Source organism: Trachinotus anak, unplaced genomic scaffold (genome assembly GCF_046630095.1).
Source record: "Trachinotus anak isolate AG129_WGS33_773 ecotype Australia unplaced genomic scaffold, CSIRO_AGI_Tana_v1 ptg000004l, whole genome shotgun sequence".
NCBI lineage: Eukaryota > Metazoa > Chordata > Actinopteri > Carangiformes > Carangidae > Trachinotus > Trachinotus anak.
This window is the reverse complement of record NW_027273855.1, coordinates 23,516,167-23,535,690: the sequence shown is the minus strand read 5'-3', so window position 1 is coordinate 23,535,690 and position 19,524 is coordinate 23,516,167. Positions and strand designations below refer to the sequence as shown.

The 19,524-nt window shown below is 42.7% G+C and overlaps 1 protein-coding gene across 2 annotated transcripts in view; it reads left to right on the top strand.

Annotated features, from left to right (window-relative positions):
- The window catches only part of magi3a (membrane associated guanylate kinase, WW and PDZ domain containing 3a), a 112,731-nt gene extending 93,314 nt beyond the window's left edge, over nucleotides 1-19,417 (top strand). For both annotated transcript variants that reach the window (XM_071477245.1, XM_071477246.1), the window contains 13 exons: nucleotides 2,798-2,995; nucleotides 4,531-5,157; nucleotides 7,026-7,057; nucleotides 8,242-8,494; nucleotides 9,013-9,107; nucleotides 9,463-9,655; nucleotides 10,739-10,954; nucleotides 11,829-12,014; nucleotides 12,203-12,296; nucleotides 13,566-13,641; nucleotides 13,845-13,982; nucleotides 14,777-14,915; nucleotides 16,183-19,417. In XM_071477245.1, the coding sequence (XP_071333346.1) occupies nucleotides 2,798-2,995; nucleotides 4,531-5,157; nucleotides 7,026-7,057; nucleotides 8,242-8,494; nucleotides 9,013-9,107; nucleotides 9,463-9,655; nucleotides 10,739-10,954; nucleotides 11,829-12,014; nucleotides 12,203-12,296; nucleotides 13,566-13,641; nucleotides 13,845-13,982; nucleotides 14,777-14,915; nucleotides 16,183-17,183 (3,248 nt within the window). In that variant the 3' untranslated portion in view covers nucleotides 17,184-19,417. The remainder of the gene's footprint in view (nucleotides 1-2,797; nucleotides 2,996-4,530; nucleotides 5,158-7,025; nucleotides 7,058-8,241; nucleotides 8,495-9,012; nucleotides 9,108-9,462; nucleotides 9,656-10,738; nucleotides 10,955-11,828; nucleotides 12,015-12,202; nucleotides 12,297-13,565; nucleotides 13,642-13,844; nucleotides 13,983-14,776; nucleotides 14,916-16,182) is intronic.
- Nucleotides 19,418-19,524: the final 107 nt, after the last annotated feature.

The window sequence follows — 19,524 nt, the reverse complement described above, 5'->3', positions numbered from 1 at the left end:
GAAATGGGAGATGGCACTCTGACTGGTTTCTTGCATGTTACTCCTAAAACACTCTCATGATTAATTAAGAGACTGAGTACAACCCTTTTGAACCATGCTCCTGGTGCAGCAACTATTTTTTCTGCCTTTAAAATAGCAAAAGTGATATGGAGATGTTCTAAATGCATTTGCACCATGCGCTTCAGACTGTGCACTTATGACTGCCCAAGGTGTCAGCAGTTGGCCCATTGTGCTTTAGGTGCAGCTCTGGCAACAGTGTTATAAAGACAAAGGTTCTGGCTTTGTAGGTGTAGCTTTCTGTTCACTGAAGAAAAAAACCTATATAACAAGGTATTAGATGTGTTATCCAAATATTGGAGCACTTTTATCATCTCCTTGATGCTGAGATGTCTGTCTAGAAGATGCTCTAACAGTTGACAGGCTGCTGATAAACAGCCCATAGCCTCTGAAGCAATGATATTCAATTTGAATAATGGAGCAGTGCTTCACTGGGTGGCTGAATTCATTTTGACAAGTAGATATGAAATAGGGAGGGCTCTGGGGTCTCTTTGAAAATGCTTTTGCCCTAGTCATTCACCGCAGTTCAAAGATCTCTCGTTGGAACAGAGGCAGTGAGGGAGAGAGGAGAGACAGTGAAGGAGACAGAGGTGACTGAGGTTGAGAGTGACTCATGATCATAAATTGCATTTCTACTGGGTCATCTGTTCATCATTTACCACCTGTGGTGAATGCTGAATGACTGTCTAATCACCCCTGTCTCAGTCAATGTAAACGTGAGAGAAGCAGAAGCACTGTGTTGCTGTAACATGAGTAAGAGTTATTGCACTCCTCTGTGCACAAACACACAAAGCGCAACTGCATTAGTATTCAAACTAGCCTCTGTGTTTCAGACACCCGTTGGACAGAACTGTCTGCCTCACTCTGTTGCATGCAGACCCCACCTCCCACAGCTGAGCCTCTCTGCAGTCTGTGGATGATATTTCCTCTTGTGCGCCACCGCCTGCAGCCTCGACTGCCTCCCCGGTGCCCATTGTGCACCTTCACCACCCTTGTTAATGAGAATTAATGGCTAGTGGTCCTGTGCAAGTGTGTGGACGCGCGTGAGGTGGCTCCTAAACACTGTTTTGACAAGGCTGGCGAGCCTGACCTCCCAGACAATGCCGCAGAGCAGAGGAGCAAAGCGCAGCACTATGCTCAGCCATAATTACAGCGCTGACAATCCTGTCTGACATTTCATATAATCACTTCACCCCCGAGAATACAGACTGTCCCTTTGTGGCCCACAGCTTAATCAAGACCATGTAAACATGGTTTTGGTGTGTGTAGCCTCCTCCCCGCCCCACTCCAGCCTCCCCTTCTCTCTCCTACTCTTCTGTCAGTGTTGCTTTCATGGCGATCATGTAAGAAACAGTGTTGACAGTTTCTTGACATAGTGTGTGAACATGGAATGTCTGCAAGGGTTTCCTGTCAAACAGCATTCATATTACACACACACTCTCACCTTAAGTTGTCATGAGAAAGTTCATGTTTTGTGCATGCATATTCTTCACATATACAACACAAAATTACATATACACACTTGAAAAAATCTCTCTGGTGCAGCCCCAATGCAGGAAAGCCATCTTAATCATACTTGGCATGATTTTTTTTTTTCTTCAGAGCAGGCATGTTCATTTGCCAATTGCTGTGCAGTTATGCAAATCGCAGTCCCATGACACATTGAGAGTTGTGTTGGAGAAAGGGGGAAAGGAGGGGTGGGCTTCTATCTGTACCCTCCCTAATGAGATTGATGTCGCACCATCTATCAGTGTGGGAACTGTCAGAGAAGAAGCCCAGCAGGGACACCGCACATAACTCAAAATCTCATTGGCTCACACCACGGGGAAGGGCGAGCTAGGATTTAGTCAGAATTTCCCTCTTTCTGTCAAGGCTAACCTGATTTCTCTCTGTCTCTTTATGTCTCATTGCTCTTATCCTGCTCTCTCTAACTCTCTCACACACACACACACACACACACACACACACACACACACACACACACACACACACACACACACACGCACACTGTCTAATATAATCCCCTTCCTGTCTTCTGTGAAGTTGCCCCATTTACACATTCTGCCCAGCACCACAAAAGAAAATCTGCAATGAAAAGTTTACCTGGAAAATGTCAGGCGCATTCGGGGACAGATTTATCATGGCAGTTAAAGGAATTGGTTGTTTGTGGCGAGACTGGGTCAAAATAGAGACATTCTGTAATAACTGGATGTTTATTGGCTTTTCAAATGGAGCAGTAGATTCGCAAGTTTTGTGCATGTGTGTGCCTGTGTGTGTGGTTTTGGTTTGCACTGAAATTGCGTGTCCTTAGAGTGTTTGTGTAATTACCAGCAGTGAGTGATGTACCGTCAGACACGTTGTCACCGTGCAAATGTTGTTATGATGGAGACAGGTGGCAATTTATAAGGAAGCTTTTCAGTTTCCCTTCATAGCTCAGGCTCATTTTCGAAAACACATAGATGTTTCTGCGCCACATGTAAACATGTGAACCTTAAAGATGTTCTGCTTTCATCTATAGAAGTAATGGCTGACTTCATTTCAAGTTTAATATAAAAGCTGGATTTTATATTTCACTCATTATTGTTAGACTAGAACTGTGTTCAAGCAGGTAAACAGAATACATTTAGTATAAAGTAATTAGAGTAATTAGCTCTTTAAAGATATTTTTCTCCATGTCCTTGTCCATTACCTCTTGTCAATCAGTCTGTCTGTCTTTTTTCCTCCATCATCTCTTCAACAGAAGAGTCTGGGAGGGGAGTGCGGGGTTTCACACGAGACCCATCTCAGCTGCAGGGATCCATCCTGCAGACAGCGCTTAGAAAAAGCCCCCAGGGCTTTGGGTTCACCATCATTGGAGGAGACCGACCTGACGAGTTCCTTCAGGTCAAAAACGTCCTTCCGGATGGACCTGCAGCACATGACAACAAGATCGCCTCAGGTAATCTTCCCCCACAGACTAATGCTTATAAAAAATGCACTCCGGTACCTGGATTGCACTCTGGCTTAGTGGTTAGAGGTCATCCTGCTGTACATGACCCTAATGTCAAGCTATGCAAGGAGGAACTGCCAGAAAGAAGAGGTGCAGGCCTCTATCACTTGTCTAATAAAACAAAACATAATCCGGCGTCACTCACATGTGCTCTGTTAGCATGGCATGTGTGCCTATGCACACACTGACACTCTGGCTTGGCAGCAGCATGCGTACTGTACATAATACAGTTTTATGTACCCTGGGCACACACAAACAAACACATTTAGAGGAAAAACACAGGACAGGCTCTTCACCGTGAATGTCACATTGCTTGATCAAGCAAAGACAAATGTTTATAGGCAGTGTTCAGTAGAGCAGATCTAAAAATAGGAAACTTCTGTCAGTAAAGCACATGTTCAGTTTATGGTTGACACTCAGATTTTATATGCTGTCATATATTAGAGGTTTAAAAGTCTTTTCATGGCTGGAGTATGACAGCCAAGCACATACAGTGCACAGACAGCCTACAGCTGGCTACATGCAGCTTTGTAGGTCTCACTAGTGCCACTGTAGCTCCCACATGTTGCTCCGACCCCCTTTTATAAATACTGTGATCACATGCATGATGATTTTAGCAATTACTAGTTAGTGAAATGCCTCAGGATTCACATTACAGTAATATTGATTCCACTGAATGCTCTTAACATCCACACCAGTGTTGCTGCTGAGAATCAGCATGAAAGTGGAACACAGGGTAATTATTTTCAGTATATCATTTCCCTCGAGAAGGAGGGTAATTGATTTAACCAAAAAATGAATGTAATTAATTTCAGTGGGTTATAATAGCAAGCAGTGGACTGTAGCAACTTCATGTGCCTTTCCTTTTGATTCAAGTCTCACTGACTACAGGGCAGGAGCATTTATTTATGTTCCTATTTAAACTTTCTATAGACTATGTTTTTTACTTAATGTACTCATATTACCTTGTGGATGCTTAGTCACTAGACGTGTCATTAGAACTATGTATGTGGTTCTGATCAGGCACTACATCAGGATATGTAGCTCATTTCAAGAGTGAAATCTTAGCTGTGTTCGCTGGGAGAAGGTATTGATTGCGTAGGTGGTCTGAATCCCAGCCAACTAGCCAGTCAGCAATTCAGCTGAACATTCAGGCCAATATCTCAGCCAGGCCAGGGGTGATGAGATTCCCCCCCCCCCCGATCCTCACATGGAGATGAAAGGAAGAAGAAGAGAACAGCATGTCAGTGATCTTGTTCTATTTCACTTTATCTCTTGTTCTTGCCATCCTCATTAACATCTATAAGTTTTAAGAGCTGGAAGAGCAGATACAGATTCTACTTATGTAATCCAGCTAGATAACTATCATTTAAGTTATTCAGTTAGTGACATTATTGCCTCTTCTTTTATTTTGTACTTATTTAAATTTGCCTGTGTGTGTTGATATTCCCACTTTGTTTACACTTGGTATAATCTTCTTTTAGGTGATGTGATCGTGAACATCAATAGGACGTGTGTACTGGGAAAGACTCATGCTGATGTGGTGCAGATGTTCCAGTCCATCCCAGTCAACCAGTATGTGGACATGGTCCTGTGCCGGGGCTACCCCCTGCCTGAGGACTCCAGCAACAGTGAGGAGGCCTCAGGAGGCCTGTGCATCTCCAAGGAAACTTCCCCTTCGCCACCCACTTCCACGCCACAGGACCCTCACTACACAGTCCCAGACGGAGGAACCCTGTCCAGGCAGACTGCTACAGTGCCACCCATGACCAACGGAGGACGCCACCATCACCACCATCCTCATCCCCACCAACACCACCACCATCTTCCTCACCAAGAAGGCCCTGACCCCACTCTGTTACAGCCAGAGCTGGTGAGCGTGCCACTGGTGAAAGGTCCCGGAGGTTTCGGCTTCGCCATCGCCGATTGCCCCTTAGGCCAAAAGGTGAAGATGATCCTGGACGCCCAGTGGTGCCGCGGCTTGTTGAAGGGTGATGTCATCAAGGAGATCAACAGACAAAACGTCCAGACGTTGAGCCACTCCCAGGTAGTGGACATCCTCAAAGACCTGCCTGTGGGCAGTGAGGTCAACGTGCTGGTGCTTAGAGGAGGTGAGTTGGCAGAAATGCGAGCTCACATTGCTGCACAGGTGTACACTGCAGCAACATTGGACTAATCCTCAGAAGTATGTCACAGCTGGCAGGGTTACAGTGCTGATGCTGTGACATCTCTGTTGTTAAATCGCTGCTGTCTATATTAATCTACTCAGGTTACTGACAACAAACAGGTGTTAGTGCCCAGAGATAGTCTGGTGCTGTAGTCCCATGCTTCTGAAATCATTTTAATCCCCACGCAGCTTTGTGTCGCCCATGGTCTGTTTCTCTCTCTCTTATTTCCCTTTTCCCTGAAAGAAAGTAATGAGCAAAACAATAGGAGGAGAAGCCCACACACTGGATTTGAAATTAATTGTTTGAGACAGTGAGAAAGAGACATTGTTAGACCAGCACTGACAAAGGTCTACTCAGTTGAGATTGAATGTAACACGACCAACGTTTCAACTTCTAAATAACAGGATTGAGGTGGTCTGTCGATATTTCTCGGACACACAGACTTTCCCTATGTTAAATAAAGCAATTTCACGCTCCGGTCCACACCAACTCTGCATCATCCACCATGCGCCTTCCCAAACAGCGAGCAAGTCATGCTTAGTCACATGGTGAGCTATGCTGGGAAGGAGCAGAGAACTGGCAGTTTCTGTGATTCACTTGCTGCTCGGAGAGACAGAGAGAAGGAAGGCAGGAGAGACGGAGCATGGTGGGCAATCATTGCCCTTCTTCTTACTTTAGGCTCTCACTGATTTGAAGGGCTTCTTGCTTCTTGCCTTTACTGCACTGCAGTAGCCTAGATACGGGAGATCAGTGTTGCACCCACATATCAGATGTACTCAGCTGGGCTGTGAGCACCAGGGGCTTGTCCTGTGTCTGTTTATGTGCCACTGTTATTAACTTTTTTTTTTTTTTTTTTGCTGTCGTGTGCCAGCCTCACATATATTTTATGGTGCATGTGCACATTCAGGGTGTGTGTGTGTGTTACTGCTTATAAAGGAACAGAACATCACAGCTTTCCAGGACTAAAAGGAGCAGCGCTGCAGGGCTTCCCTCAGGTCACCCACAGACCAGGATTAGGTTAGGCTTTACTCCCAGCCAAAGGGGCTAGAACTCCCTTCCGTTTACAGTGGCAGACAGAAATGAAACAGGAAATTATTTGGCCCTGCTGCCTGTTCTGGATTTCAATGTGGAAATGAGACCAATTGCCCTTCCCAATGGGATATGTACTGTGCCCAGTGCCTGAGATATGATGTGTTATGATACTGGACTGCCATAGGAGAAACAGCCGGTACATTTACTGTATAACAATGATTAAAAACTTCATGAGTTTTACTTAAACCTCCACATTCATTAAAACATTTAATTTCTTTGAAATCTGAAATATAAAAATCTACAGCCAGTGAGAGCATTTACAGTGTCCTAGTAGTAGAACAGTAGAAACATCTGGCAGGTTTAACACAGACAAGTCCATGCTTTCCCATGGTTTGGGGTCACCTCTGTGTCTCCCATCCCTTAGTGGTATGTTAAACCATTTTTGCTACTGGACTGTACTGTCCCCTACTGGCTGACCTACTCTATGACTCCAAGACAGAGACGAGAGCAGAGTGAGGTATGAGAAAATATTTACAAAACCTCCAGGCGAGTATGCTAAGTGACAGAGTGCAGAACAAGGTGCATAAGACGTGGGAGAAGATATACTGTGAAGCTGTACCACTGGAGGCTAATAGGTCAGTGGAGTGAAGAGAAATACAGCAGGAAGGTCCAACTCATCCTGTAAGCCTTTGAGCCATGCATTTGATCACAGATGTTTGCTGTTTTCTTAATAAACTGAATTTATAATTTAATCTGCACTATTTCATCTCTGCCCACAGGTCAGACATCTCCTGTGAAATCACTCAAACCAGTAAGTTGAAGCCATATTTTATTGTAGTTTCTAATGCATCTCGTTGGGCGAAACAAAGAATATACTTACGATAAAACTGCTGCTGAATTATTAAATGGGAAAGGTTTTAACTTCATCTTGGTTCCCCGCAAGCACCACTCAGTGTGTGTCTGTGTGTGTATGTGTGTGCGTGCCGTGGTGGCTGTTGTTAGCTACATTATTCAGTGAGCCCACATTAGCCAGGCTGTTATTTCTGGAGATGCATGTGGGTAAATATGCTGGCTCCTGGCAAACAGCAACCTAACATCCCTCTGTGTATGGGTGTTTAAGATGATATGCCATGTTCAACAGCTTGTTCCTGCGCTGCTGCTCCTCCATGTTGCACTCTTAAAATAGAGAGGAGCTGAGGCAGCAACAGGCTTACTCATACTGTTTTACTGGTTCAGCACAGAATTATTCAGTGTTGGTTGCACTAAACTAAAGGTCCCATATTGTATAAAGTAAAATTTCCATGTCTTTTTTTATTATGAATCAAGTCTAGGTTCTGTATTAATACTGTGAAACTATCAAAGAGCTCTGTCCACAGAGAAATGCACACAGCCTGTATTCAGAAACTGAGCCTTAAAATGAACTGTCAGCACTTCTGTAACTTTGTGATGTCACAACAAAGTAGTCACCGCTCAGCTCAGCTACGCCCCAAGTACAGCCTTGCGGGATTTGGTTTCTCTGAGTGTTTAGCTGAAATGTGCTGTATTTTTATTTGATCACTCAGAAAACAGTCAGCCAGTCACAAGAGAGGCTCTGAGCTTCTCTTGTGATTGGCTCACCGACTTGTTGTTACTAGAGCTCCAGAGAGAAGCCTGAGAGAGGAGACGTAAAACTAAACTGAGATTACTTTTGGTGCCTAAAACCATAAATATATCTTCTTATGGATATATAAACTCCAAATGAAACACTGGAAAAGTGTAACACATGGGACCTTTAAAAATTAAGAACAGTGGAGCAGTTCATCATTCTGGACTGTAGGCTCACCTTAAATCAGTTTCCCTGCCTTAGCTACCCTCCTTTCTTAGACAGAAATCACTACATAAATTCACTGAATTTATCATAGTATACCAGGACAGGAAAATATTTAATGGTCTAGCTAAATAATTGACTTGCAGCCATAGTTTGGCTTTCCATTTATTCTTGTTTCCGTGTTGCAGTGCACAGCTCCCATATCCCAGCCTGCTCCTCAACAGGCATCCCATCCTGTGCCCCAGCAACTGCCCCACCCGTGCCCCCAGCCCATAGCACAGCCACAGCAACAGGAGATAATCAACAGCACAGAGGCCCTCAGTCAGCCGGAGATACCCCCCAATCCGCTCTCTTTCCCTGCCAACACCTTGCGCTCGTCTTCACCCAAACCGGACGCGTCTGAGCTCTACCTCAAGTCCAAGGCCATATTGGACAGCAAGCGTAAGTGCACGGAGAGGGTTTTCAGCCATCGTGGCTCAGGACTTTCATGCTGAAAATGAAAGTCATGAACCACAGACTCACAACTAACAATTTTCTGTTAATCTAGCAAATACTTTTCAGTTTATCATCATAATGTAGTGTCAAAAGTAATGATGCCCATGTGATATTACATTTTCAATAATGAAAAACTAATTTGAGAATCTTAGACAAATTGTTTACTTTTCTCAACAATAAATCTAGTCTGAACATCAGATTATTTTCTGTTGATCATCAATTTATCAATATCAACTTCTAACTGCTCAATTTCTGAAATCAAATCAAATCAAATCATTTTATTTTACAGCATTTTATTTAGTGAAGGAATAATAAAATCTGTGTCATCTAAGCAAGTGTTAACAGAATCATTTCAGCATTTCCTGGCCTTGAACACAGGCTTAGAACCACTTGCATTATATAATACATGTATTGCCCACATGACCAGCAGCACATAAAACACAACTCTTCTCTCCTCTCTGCAGCTCCTAACACCAAGGACCTGGATGTGTTCATCAAAAGGAACCAGGAGTCAGGCTTTGGCTTCAGAGTCCTTGGGGGCGAGGGGCCGGATCAGCCGGTAGGTAGCAGGCCAGCACAGGCTGGCCGTTTACAACCAGGCTTGGCATGCTGCTAAAATCCCAAACCCTCAGATATCAGAGAATACCAGTTAGACACCAAGCGAATCAACATTTGAGCTGCACTCAGTCACTGAGATAATCAGAATTTCTGTTCCCTCAGGTTCCGCAACTGCTGTAGGACAGAGGAGAACTAGATTGTCAAAAACCTCTATTTTACACATAGCAAACACAGCATCAAAAACTCATAGCAACTGAGAGGATTTATTTTCCATAAAGCCAGTCAATTTCCATGCTCACTTTGGCTCAGATCAGTGTGTCAAGCTTTTTTCTCTTACACCCCTGTTGCCTCCACAGGTGTACATTGGTGCCATTGTGCCACTCGGAGCAGCTGAGAAAGACGGGCGGCTGCGGGCAGGGGATGAGCTGCTGTGTATAGACGGTGTGCCAGTCAAAGGCAAATCCCACAAACAAGTGCTGGAGCTGATGACCAACGCCGCCCGTAACGGCCAAGTAATGCTCACGGTCCGCAGGAAACTGGCACACTCAGGTGGGGTCTGCTGTTCAACGATCATCTCTACATTTCTTTGAGAGCACTTTTATCCCTTTTGTTTAGATCAGTATGCTGGAGGAGAACCTCTGTGCAAAAGCTTTGATCTGGGATTTTTTTTAAATTTTTTTTTTTAAACTAATCCTCTAAATTTGTTCTGGATGATTTCCTTGCGGATAAATCTGACTAAATTAAGTTTAACCAAAATTGACTTATTCTGTGCAGATGTTTTCCTGGAAAGAAAGACCTCTGTGTTTACTACTTTTACTTTGAAATGAAAAATCTACCTAAACGGGTAAAGTAAGAAAAAAAAAAGAAAAAGTGGCTCACAATAAACAGCTGAAGATTGTTTGCTTTGTGTTTATCTATTGGGGCAGATTGCAGTTGTGTAGGGCAGTGAAGATTAGATCAGATGGTAGAGCTGAAGTACATCTCAAAGGATTGAGGAAAAAAATAAAAAAAGAATATGCTGAGTTTTATTTTTCAATAGCACAAACCACTGCTGCATTCAGGCTTGGTTTACCCCCACAAATACCCACTGCATGAATAGTACAAGCACTTTTTGAAATTACTTTGGATTTGATGTATTGCAACAACAGCTTTGATCACGTTGCAGAAATTAAGCATCAATCATGTAAGGGTTTGTGCTTTCAAAGCAGGGGTTTAGAAAGAGATTCCCTGATGCCGGCTGACAAAACAGGGACTCAGCAAAACAAACACACAATGAAGAGAGATTGAGGTAGATCAGTTTGTCTTATGAATAACAAATTTAAAGGGCTTTCATCTCAAGTGTAGAGTTGACAGTCTTGTATTTCATGTGTGCAATAAACGCAGCAAAGAGGCTGTCTTCAATGAAGCCGCTGTGTGCTGAATTATTTATGGAGGGATCTGAAGAAGGACAAATGGGGAAGGTTTTTTTCTTAATAATTGTGGATTATAATGTAGGTCACCTAAACTGGAATGACCACTGTTAAAAATAAACATTTATGTTCCCCTGCTGGTGACTCAATATAACCCTGAATCCTCTTGAGCAGCTTGATTCAGATGCACTTCCTCATGCTCCCGTGCATTGTCATTTGTTAGATGGTGGTGGAGACGAGGAGAGCAGTCAGCAGCCCCACCAGGTAGCATCCGCCCTGGTCAACAGCTCTCCCAAGATGCCTCGTGTCGAGGGGCCAAGTGCTGTCCAACAAGCCCAGTCCCCTCGTCCGGAGTGCTTTGACGTTACTCTGCAGCGCAAAGACAACGAGGGCTTTGGCTTTGTCATCCTCACCTCGAAGAACAAGCCCCCACCTGGAGGTCAGAAATAAATAAATAATAACATTTTCTGTATACAATTTTCATTTTTATTAGTTATATAAAACTTAAAAAAAAGGTCATTTTAAGCAGGTGTAGAAAGAAGTTACAGGAGCAGCTGAAGCATATTTTGAGTAACCCTAATACCATAAACAAAGTCAAACATGAATTTGACTGATAGGATTATCATTTTATTTCCAAATGTCCAGTGAAATGTCTTCACATCCAGACGAGGGATTGGCTCATGCTTTACAGAGGAAATAGCCTAATGATCCCCTGACTTTTCTATTGGATGTATTACCATGAAATTTGACATTAATGACTCCATCAGGATGAATTGCAGTAACTCTGGGGATCCCTTAACTTTTAACCTAGCGCCTTAAAGTGTCTTTTAATTTTTAATTTGCATTGGTTTATCCCCAAAATACCTGCAAACTTAATGATGGTCCATCAGTCTTAGTTGTATTTTGTGTTAAATGCTAATTAGCAAATTGAAAATGGTAAGCATTATACTTGCTAAGTATCAGTACATAAACATTGTTATCATTTTAGCATGCTGAAGTTAGCATTTAGCTCGAAGCACCAAGAAGCACAAACCTCACACAGCTGTTAGAATGGCTACAGATGTTTACTCTTATTTATCATTTTGTCAGGGTTTTTTGAAATGTAATAACATAATTCATTCAATTTTATTTGTAAAAATGTATCACATTACACTTTAATTCCATGCTTTCTCAATTAGGAGCCATATATTGATCAGGTTCCCAGTAACAAGACTTTGTGTTGTTATTTGAAAGCAGTGTCTTTATGTTGGTTTTATTGAATCAGACATCCAAAACAAGTGGTTGTCATCTCTATGTGTGTTTCTCTGTTTTAGTTATACCTCACAAGATTGGCCGTATAATTGAGGGCAGCCCTACAGACCGTATAGGTCAGATGAAGGTGGGAGACCGTATCTCTGCTGTCAATGGTCGGTCCATTATGGAGCTGTCGCACAACGATATTGTCCAGCTCATCAAGGATGCCGGCAATTCTGTCACCCTCACTGTTGTGCCTGAAGATGGTAGGTTGGCACCGAGGAAACTTCTGTGAATAAGACAATGGGAATGTTGATGCTCTCAACTTTTACACTGAAGTAGTTAGAAGGTTTTTTTTAAGATTGCTTTGTGGCCTTCCATAGCAGATCACAAGACAGTGGCTTTCCTGTGTGTTATGCTAAATGGGTGTGTTGTATGAACTGTGTTTTTACAGACAACGCTCCTCCATCTGGAACAAATTCAGCCAAGCAGAGCCCTTCAGCACAACACAGAGCTGTGGGCCAGCAGCCTCCCAGCTATCCAGACAGGTACACAAGTACACACACACACACACACACACACAATCCCATACAACCAAAAACATTCAGTGTCCCTCTTGAGTCCACTGGAGACAGTCTAATACAGGTTCTGCCACTTGAACCATAAATTAGCCCCAATCCTCTCAGAGCAGGCTCCGGTTTGTGCTTCAGTGTGGCCCCATTACCGTCTCTTGTGGCCCACACTCTGCTTGTTATCCAGAAAGACAGAAAATCCCCCCCATGGTCACTGTTTGGTTGGTGAAGCAAAGAAAAGAGACACTTCCTCTTTGATCTTTCTTTTTAAACAAGATTACCTGTGTCAGGCTTTTTAAGCCATTACTTCAGCAGCAATTCTCTATCATCATTTCTCTTCTGTTTCGCTGCCTCTCAGTATGTGTTCCTCTTCTCCAAATTTAGCCCTCCGTCCATCCCTTAGCAGAACCCTCCCTCCTCTCTGTCTAATCTCCAACACATGCCTTGGGTCAGCCCAGACTATGAGCTGAGGCTGTCAGCTTGACAGCATGAAGTGTGTAAACTCTTCTCCGTGCCAGAGCGGCTAAGAAAGGCTAGACTTTTTAGTGTGTTAGCGCAGCGAAGTTCCCACAAAGGCATTGTAATGAGCTCTGCGAAGCATTAAAGTATGCCCCCGTTATCTGCCGCTGAACTGTAAAAGCAGCACAGCTCTTTGAAGGATTTACATTGGTCTCTGTGCGTTGTATAATGAAACCAACAGAAAGGGGCTCATGCCGTTGTTATGAAGGCGTGGCAGTGTGTGGATCACACTGGACACAGCAGTGGAGGAAGAGAATGAGACTTTACTCTCTATTCTGCACACTCTATCTCCACAATATGGAAGATCTCAACTTTTCATGTGCTGCACAGGCATCAGTATTAACATGATACACACTGCACAAGTTGGTGAAGGCATATTCAAGAGCGGACAGTAAGCACATACATTTCTATGCATAGATTGTCCCACATCAGATATTAAATCCCTCGCCTTCAGACTGGTCACAGACTTTAAGCTTGTAATGTATTTTATAAATACTAATGTAAAATTTTACTTTTTTATTTTGCTGATATTTTTTGTTGTATTTTTATTGTTTCCACACTTTTATATTCATTTATATGTTATTTCTGTGCTGATATTTGATTATCATGACTCATGTCAGATAAGAGATATTGTGCCACATTGCATTAAAATGGGACTAAATATACCTTGTATCTACAGTATGTGGGTCACATTTTAATGTGAATTTGGTCTTTTTTGGGGGGCAGGAATGGTGATAGTGAGATGAGGAACTCTTTTACACAAAGAGAAATGGGTACACTCATCACATCAGGCCCGAAGCAGGTAAGATCAAAGCCAAAATGACTGAGTTCTCAATTAACGGTATATGATGCTTGTAATTTACTGGTAAATTCTTAATCTTAGCAAGTTGTTGCATGCAACAGTGATTTTCCATGTTTGACTAGAAGCTGGGACCTTAATCGCATGCCTGTTGAGAAGACATGCAGCAGTCTCAAAAATCTCATTTTACTGTCTGTGAACTGCAGGGCTGTTTTGTGGTGGAGCTGGAGCGCAGTCAGCGGGGCTTCGGCTTCAGTCTGAGGGGAGGGAAAGAGTATAACATGGGACTGTTCATCTTGCGACTGGCTGAAGACGGACCTGCTCTTAAAGACGGCAGGATACATGTGAGTTATCTTGCTAGTCTGTCTCTGTCCTCTGAATCCTCTAATCTGGGTAATGCTACTTTGCACAACTGCACTTTGAATGAAACTGATAAATCTTACTCAGGAGTTCTCAGGGTCTGACAAAAAAAAGAGAATTGCACCTCCCAAAACCCTCCTCCAAAAAGTCAATAATAATATATATTGTCACAACTGTCATATTTCTATTTGGAGAATAATGATAATTCTTCAATTACAGTTACAGTTCTCATAATTCAGAAATGTCGGGGGATGTAAACAGGAAGTATGACTCGCCATGGAGTCAGTCAGTCATTCAGCTATTGGCTACAACTTGAGCCCCATTTTTATCCTCTATTTGTTTCCAAGTGACACCATTAAAAATATGCTGAATTAGCTTTTAGCAGTTCCTGCTTGTAATTAACTTATGGATGTACAGCCAACACTAACACTGGGTTATTTTGATACTGAAGAAAGATTATTATAAGATCATTATAAGAAATTGTTGTATATTTAAATTTAAATTTTCAAACAATTTCTTATAATGTAATATAACGTTTATTTGTGATGGTCGTCTCAAGATACTGGTGTAGTTATTTTACAATTTTTCATGCAAATTTAGGCAATTGGCCACTAAGTGTTCAAAAACATGAAATGCTTCCATGCAACTGTGTCTTTAACTTAACCATCTTTGCCTCATCTCTCTCTCCCTCCACCAGCCTCATGGTTAAAAAAAACTTGTGACTTTATTTATAAGAAAAATTCTGAAAGACTTCCTGATTGAGATATCTGCATCACAGGTTGGAGATCAGATCGTGGAGATCAACGGTGAGGCCACCCAGGGCATCACACACACTCGGGCAATTGAGCTGATCCAAGCCGGAGGCAGCAAAGTTCATCTGCTGCTCCGACCTGGCCAGGGCCTGGTCCCGGATCACAGTGAGTGACTGATGAGAACCTGCGCGCATGTACACACATTGTTGCCACCGCATATAGATCTACGCAATAGCATATTAGCCATACATATATAGGAGCCTTTGTATGGATATGCTTGATAGCAGGGTGCTGAGTTTCTTTATTCTCATGCATGTGTTGCAAGCTTCTCTCTTGACCTTTCTCTCCTTTCATTCGATCTGGATCTACCTCTTGTGCTCTTTATCTGCCTTGCTTTCTCTGTTTTCTGCACCAGCACGGCTCTCTGTTTCTACCTATTTATCTCTTCCTCCTATAGGTCTGAACTCTTCTTCCACCCTGTGCTTCTACATGAAACCAGAGCATCACTAAAGGCCTCACTGCTTTTCTTGGTCTGTCCCTAATAACCTTGGTAAACCTTATACTCCTCCTACTTTTGCCTCTGACCTATTCTTTCGAAGTGATTCATCTCCCAGAATTTAAGTGTCGTTCTTTGTCCCTTACTTCATCCCCATGATCAATCTGAACTAGATCAGTTTATCTGTGACTCAGTAATCACCCAATGCATAATAAGTAGGATCTTCTCTGGAGGGCTGAACTAAAGCAGTGAGTCCTAGAAGAACAAACAGACCTGCAGGAGCACTGGGAGGCTTCAGAGCCCCGCAACTTACGTTTTTTTAAAGGTATTACAAAACCTGGGATGCCACTGAACTCACACCTCATCCTGAATGAAGATAGCGACCTGGAGAAAAGTCCTTAACTAGATATTGATCAGTGAGTGACAAGTGCTAAAAGGATCTGTGTGCATTCACTGGCATCCACCTTTCAATCCAAAGACCAAATTATAATGAATTTCTATGAGTTCTTGCTCCTAGAAATCCAAAAGCTCATTTCAGCACCACTAAGACCATCACTCTTCTTTTTTCTCTCTCTGGTTTTCTGCTGCATATATCTGCTCTCAATCACAGCTGTGCAATTCTTATCAGCTCGGGGGGAAAATTGAAACGTCAGTGCTGGGTGAACGCTAGCACCTTTTTCATTGATGGCTATGTCGCCAGCTGATATATATCTCAAACAAGGCAAATATTTAGAGGGATATTACAGGGGGTTATTACAGAAAGCGAGCCCGGTGGAAAACATCTTATTTCACACTTTTGGGATATTGTGCTTCTTCTGCATGACATGTAATTATCTTTCAGTTTGGTTGAATGTGTAAAGTAGCGCATTTAAAGGATATTTTAGCTGCCGTTTTTGAGTACTTACGTTTTCTTACCCTGCACTGCTTGCTCCTCAGGTTCAAAGGACAAAGTAACCATTCAAACCTCAAGCTTTCCCAGACTCTCTGCATCTGAAGGGCAGTCGTCTCCAGCCTCTCCATCCTCTGTCTCCCTCTCTACCTCGGAACTGTCCCCATCTTCACCCAAAATATCTGTCCCTGATGAGTTCTCTGGGGGGGACCCCAGGGCATCTGGGTCCCCTGGCAGTGGGCAGGAGCACGGTAGGCAGGCTAACAGATCAAGAGGACAGCAGCTCCCTCACCACAACCATAAGCGCACCACCAGCCCCAGCACCCAGACCAGAAAAACAAGCAGGAGTGACTCCAAGTCTGCTAGTCCCAGAAGAGCCACTGATGGCTGGGCAGATCACGTGGAGCGCTCCCAGAGCCCTAGAAAAGCAGAGCGAGGCCACGGCGGGTCCTCGGAAGAGATGAGCAAGGAGAGAAAAATCCAAGGGCAGAGAGATCATAACACCAGGAAGGGATCCAAGAGGGAACATGACCCCGCTGTGCCTTTGCAGAACCTGGAGGAGCCCCAGAGCCCCAGGCGTCCAGCTGGCCAACAGCCCAGCATTCCCACTGGAGAGGGGAAGGACTGGAGATACAAAGAGGAGGATGCAGCTTACTGGCAGGAGAGGGGGACTACAGAGAGTGGAGACAGAAGCTGGGGGACCAGTGAACGCCACAAGAAGGGCAAAAGGGCTGAGCAAGAGGCAGCAGCACAAAAATCCTATTCCCAAATGCACAGGGAAAGGGCGGGGTCAGATGCTGATAGTGGCACCCTGAGCCGAAGGGGTGGAAGAGAGAAGGGGGATAAAGAATATTGGGAGAGTAAGCACCATGGGCCATCTGAAGAAATGAATAGAAAGGACCCCAGAGGTTCAAGCAGTAGCATCCAGGACCCCAGCTGCAACGGGACCGCTACCAGCAAGAAGGCTCCCATCACCCCTGGCCCGTGGAAAGTTCCTAGCTCTGCCAAGATCCAGTCCCAAGTGGACACAACATTCGCAGAAATCTGATATCGTTCCAGGAAACTCTGCATTTATTAAGAGAAAGTTGAGCCTCTGACAGATGGACATTCAGAATGGAAAGATGTTTTTTTTTTTTTTTTAGTAATCTCGGACAAAGCAGATCACTGTGTAACCAGCAACATAGCTTCTCATTGCTTATGATTTTTTTTTTTTGTTGTCTTTTTTTTTTCACCCAGTTCGCCTCGGTTAGTTTGCATCAAGCTGCTGATGCCTGATCTGACGTACATGCTTGTACCTACATGAGTATTTGTGCTGTACTGATGATGTGTGGCCATGAGTGTGTGTGACAGATGGGTTCCGACTGTGATTTTTAGACGTGACACTGAAGTCTTTTTTGTGCCAATCAGAGACTCCGGTTGTAAAAAGAAGCTGCTCCATATTGCACTCACTCCGAGACTATTTGTGGGTACTTCGATGAGCTGCTCTCCCCGTCTACCCACTTCAATGAAGGATCCTACTTTGTTTTGTCACTCTGGAGGTTTAAGACATATTCATACAATCACTCAGCTTCTCTTCCTGGTAAGATTGAGTCGCTGCTGCTTTCACTGATGGATGTATTAAAAAAGAAAAAAAAGTGAGGCTGGTGAGTTTCTCTTAAAATCGGCTGCAGAGGTGTGACAGAGTGTTTTCTCAGTCATTCCCGCACTGTTTTTTTTTTTTTTTTTTTTTTGAGAGCCAGACTAGAGTTGTGAACTGTGTGTGTATGTGTGACTCTGAAACACTCTGATCCCATTAGTTTATCAGAGGGTGGACAGACTACCCTGGAGCTTTATATGCATCAATCAGCAGACCAGATACTTGTGGTTATAGTTCTAATGTTTGTTATATGTGTGTTAATAATAAAACATAATGTAATTTATTGAAATTATATGTAAACAACAAACTGTTAGTACACATATCCGTGCTGAGTCATTTCACTTTTGATGTGGACTTAAGAGGTAGAAATAGAATACATAGACATGCATCACCCTCTAAAAATAATGACGCTATAAAAACTGCAATCTATGCGTTCTATTTCTAAGCTTTCAAACAGTCACAAGAGCCTAATTCATAATGTTGTCTACTGTTAGCAGCTCTGTATTTTAGGTCCTCTGGCTGTGTGTATGTATACAAGCTGACTGGTAGGCCTGTGTATTTTTCGGTATCGCTGTAGCATCGACTATACTTAATCTGAAACATGTATTTAACAAAATGATTACACATATATTGACACATGATTTTAGATGAATTGAATTAACAGAGCTTGATTGTAAGGAAGTGAGACCTCTGCCTTCAACTTACTGAAAACCTTAAGAGATGTTTTTTTTTTGTTTGTTTTTTTGTTGTCATCATAAATGTCAGCACAAAAACATTGTTTTTCCTCATTCTAACTTCCAAATCTATTGTTTGATTTAATTTGTTATTTAGTACGTGACCCTTAATGTGAGAAAAAAAAAATGGTGTGTATATTTTTTGCTTAACTGTTAATTATTAACAACATCATGGTTGTCACTTTTGTGTTATAAATAAACCCAGACTTCAAAAGAAAGCAGTTCATTTTCCACACACGGAGGAATTGGTGGTTGCACGTGCTGCATAGTTTGAAAATGGCTTGACTGCCTCTTTGGGAGTTCTATTTGAAATTACACTACAAAGTTTCTCAAACTTAATTAAACAGGGATTTAAGTTCCATGTGAAAAAAAAAAAAGTTTTTTTTAATTTTTCCCCTGTTCTGAAGACAAAATGTGGTGTTGTTTCAGTGTTGCTACTGTGGAGTACAGAGACATCTAGTGGTTCATCCACTGCTCTTCAGCACCTGGTCATCGCTCTCAGTTCCTGCGTCAGCCTGCTCCTTAAGTGATGTACAGAAGTAACACATGCATCTCCTGGTCTGTGAGACCGTTTACTTACTAATTTATTGTCCACTTTATTGTTGAATGATGGGCTACTGTGTTATTTACTGTTCATGCCATTACCATGTATGATACCGTGGCCTTGCATTGCTCCAACATAGAAAAAAAGAAGTCTCTTAGTTTTGACATCATGGTAGTTGTAAATGTTTATAAATTGTACAGCACCTGTATAAATATTTGCCTTCATGCAGAAAAAAAAAATACTCTGTAAATCGTTTCATTATTTTTTTAAGGGAACTGAGAGGAAATGATATAAAATGGGTGAAAAGAAATAATCTGGTCATGGCATTCTGTTCATGCACTGATAAATAAAGGTTTACTGAATAAACATGGCTGGGGTCATTTTTATTGATTTGATTTAGGCTGCAAGGGTTTTGATAAAGTTGTTTCTGCGCTTATCGGTGTGGTTTATATGCGTGGGTTGGTTTTAATAGTTG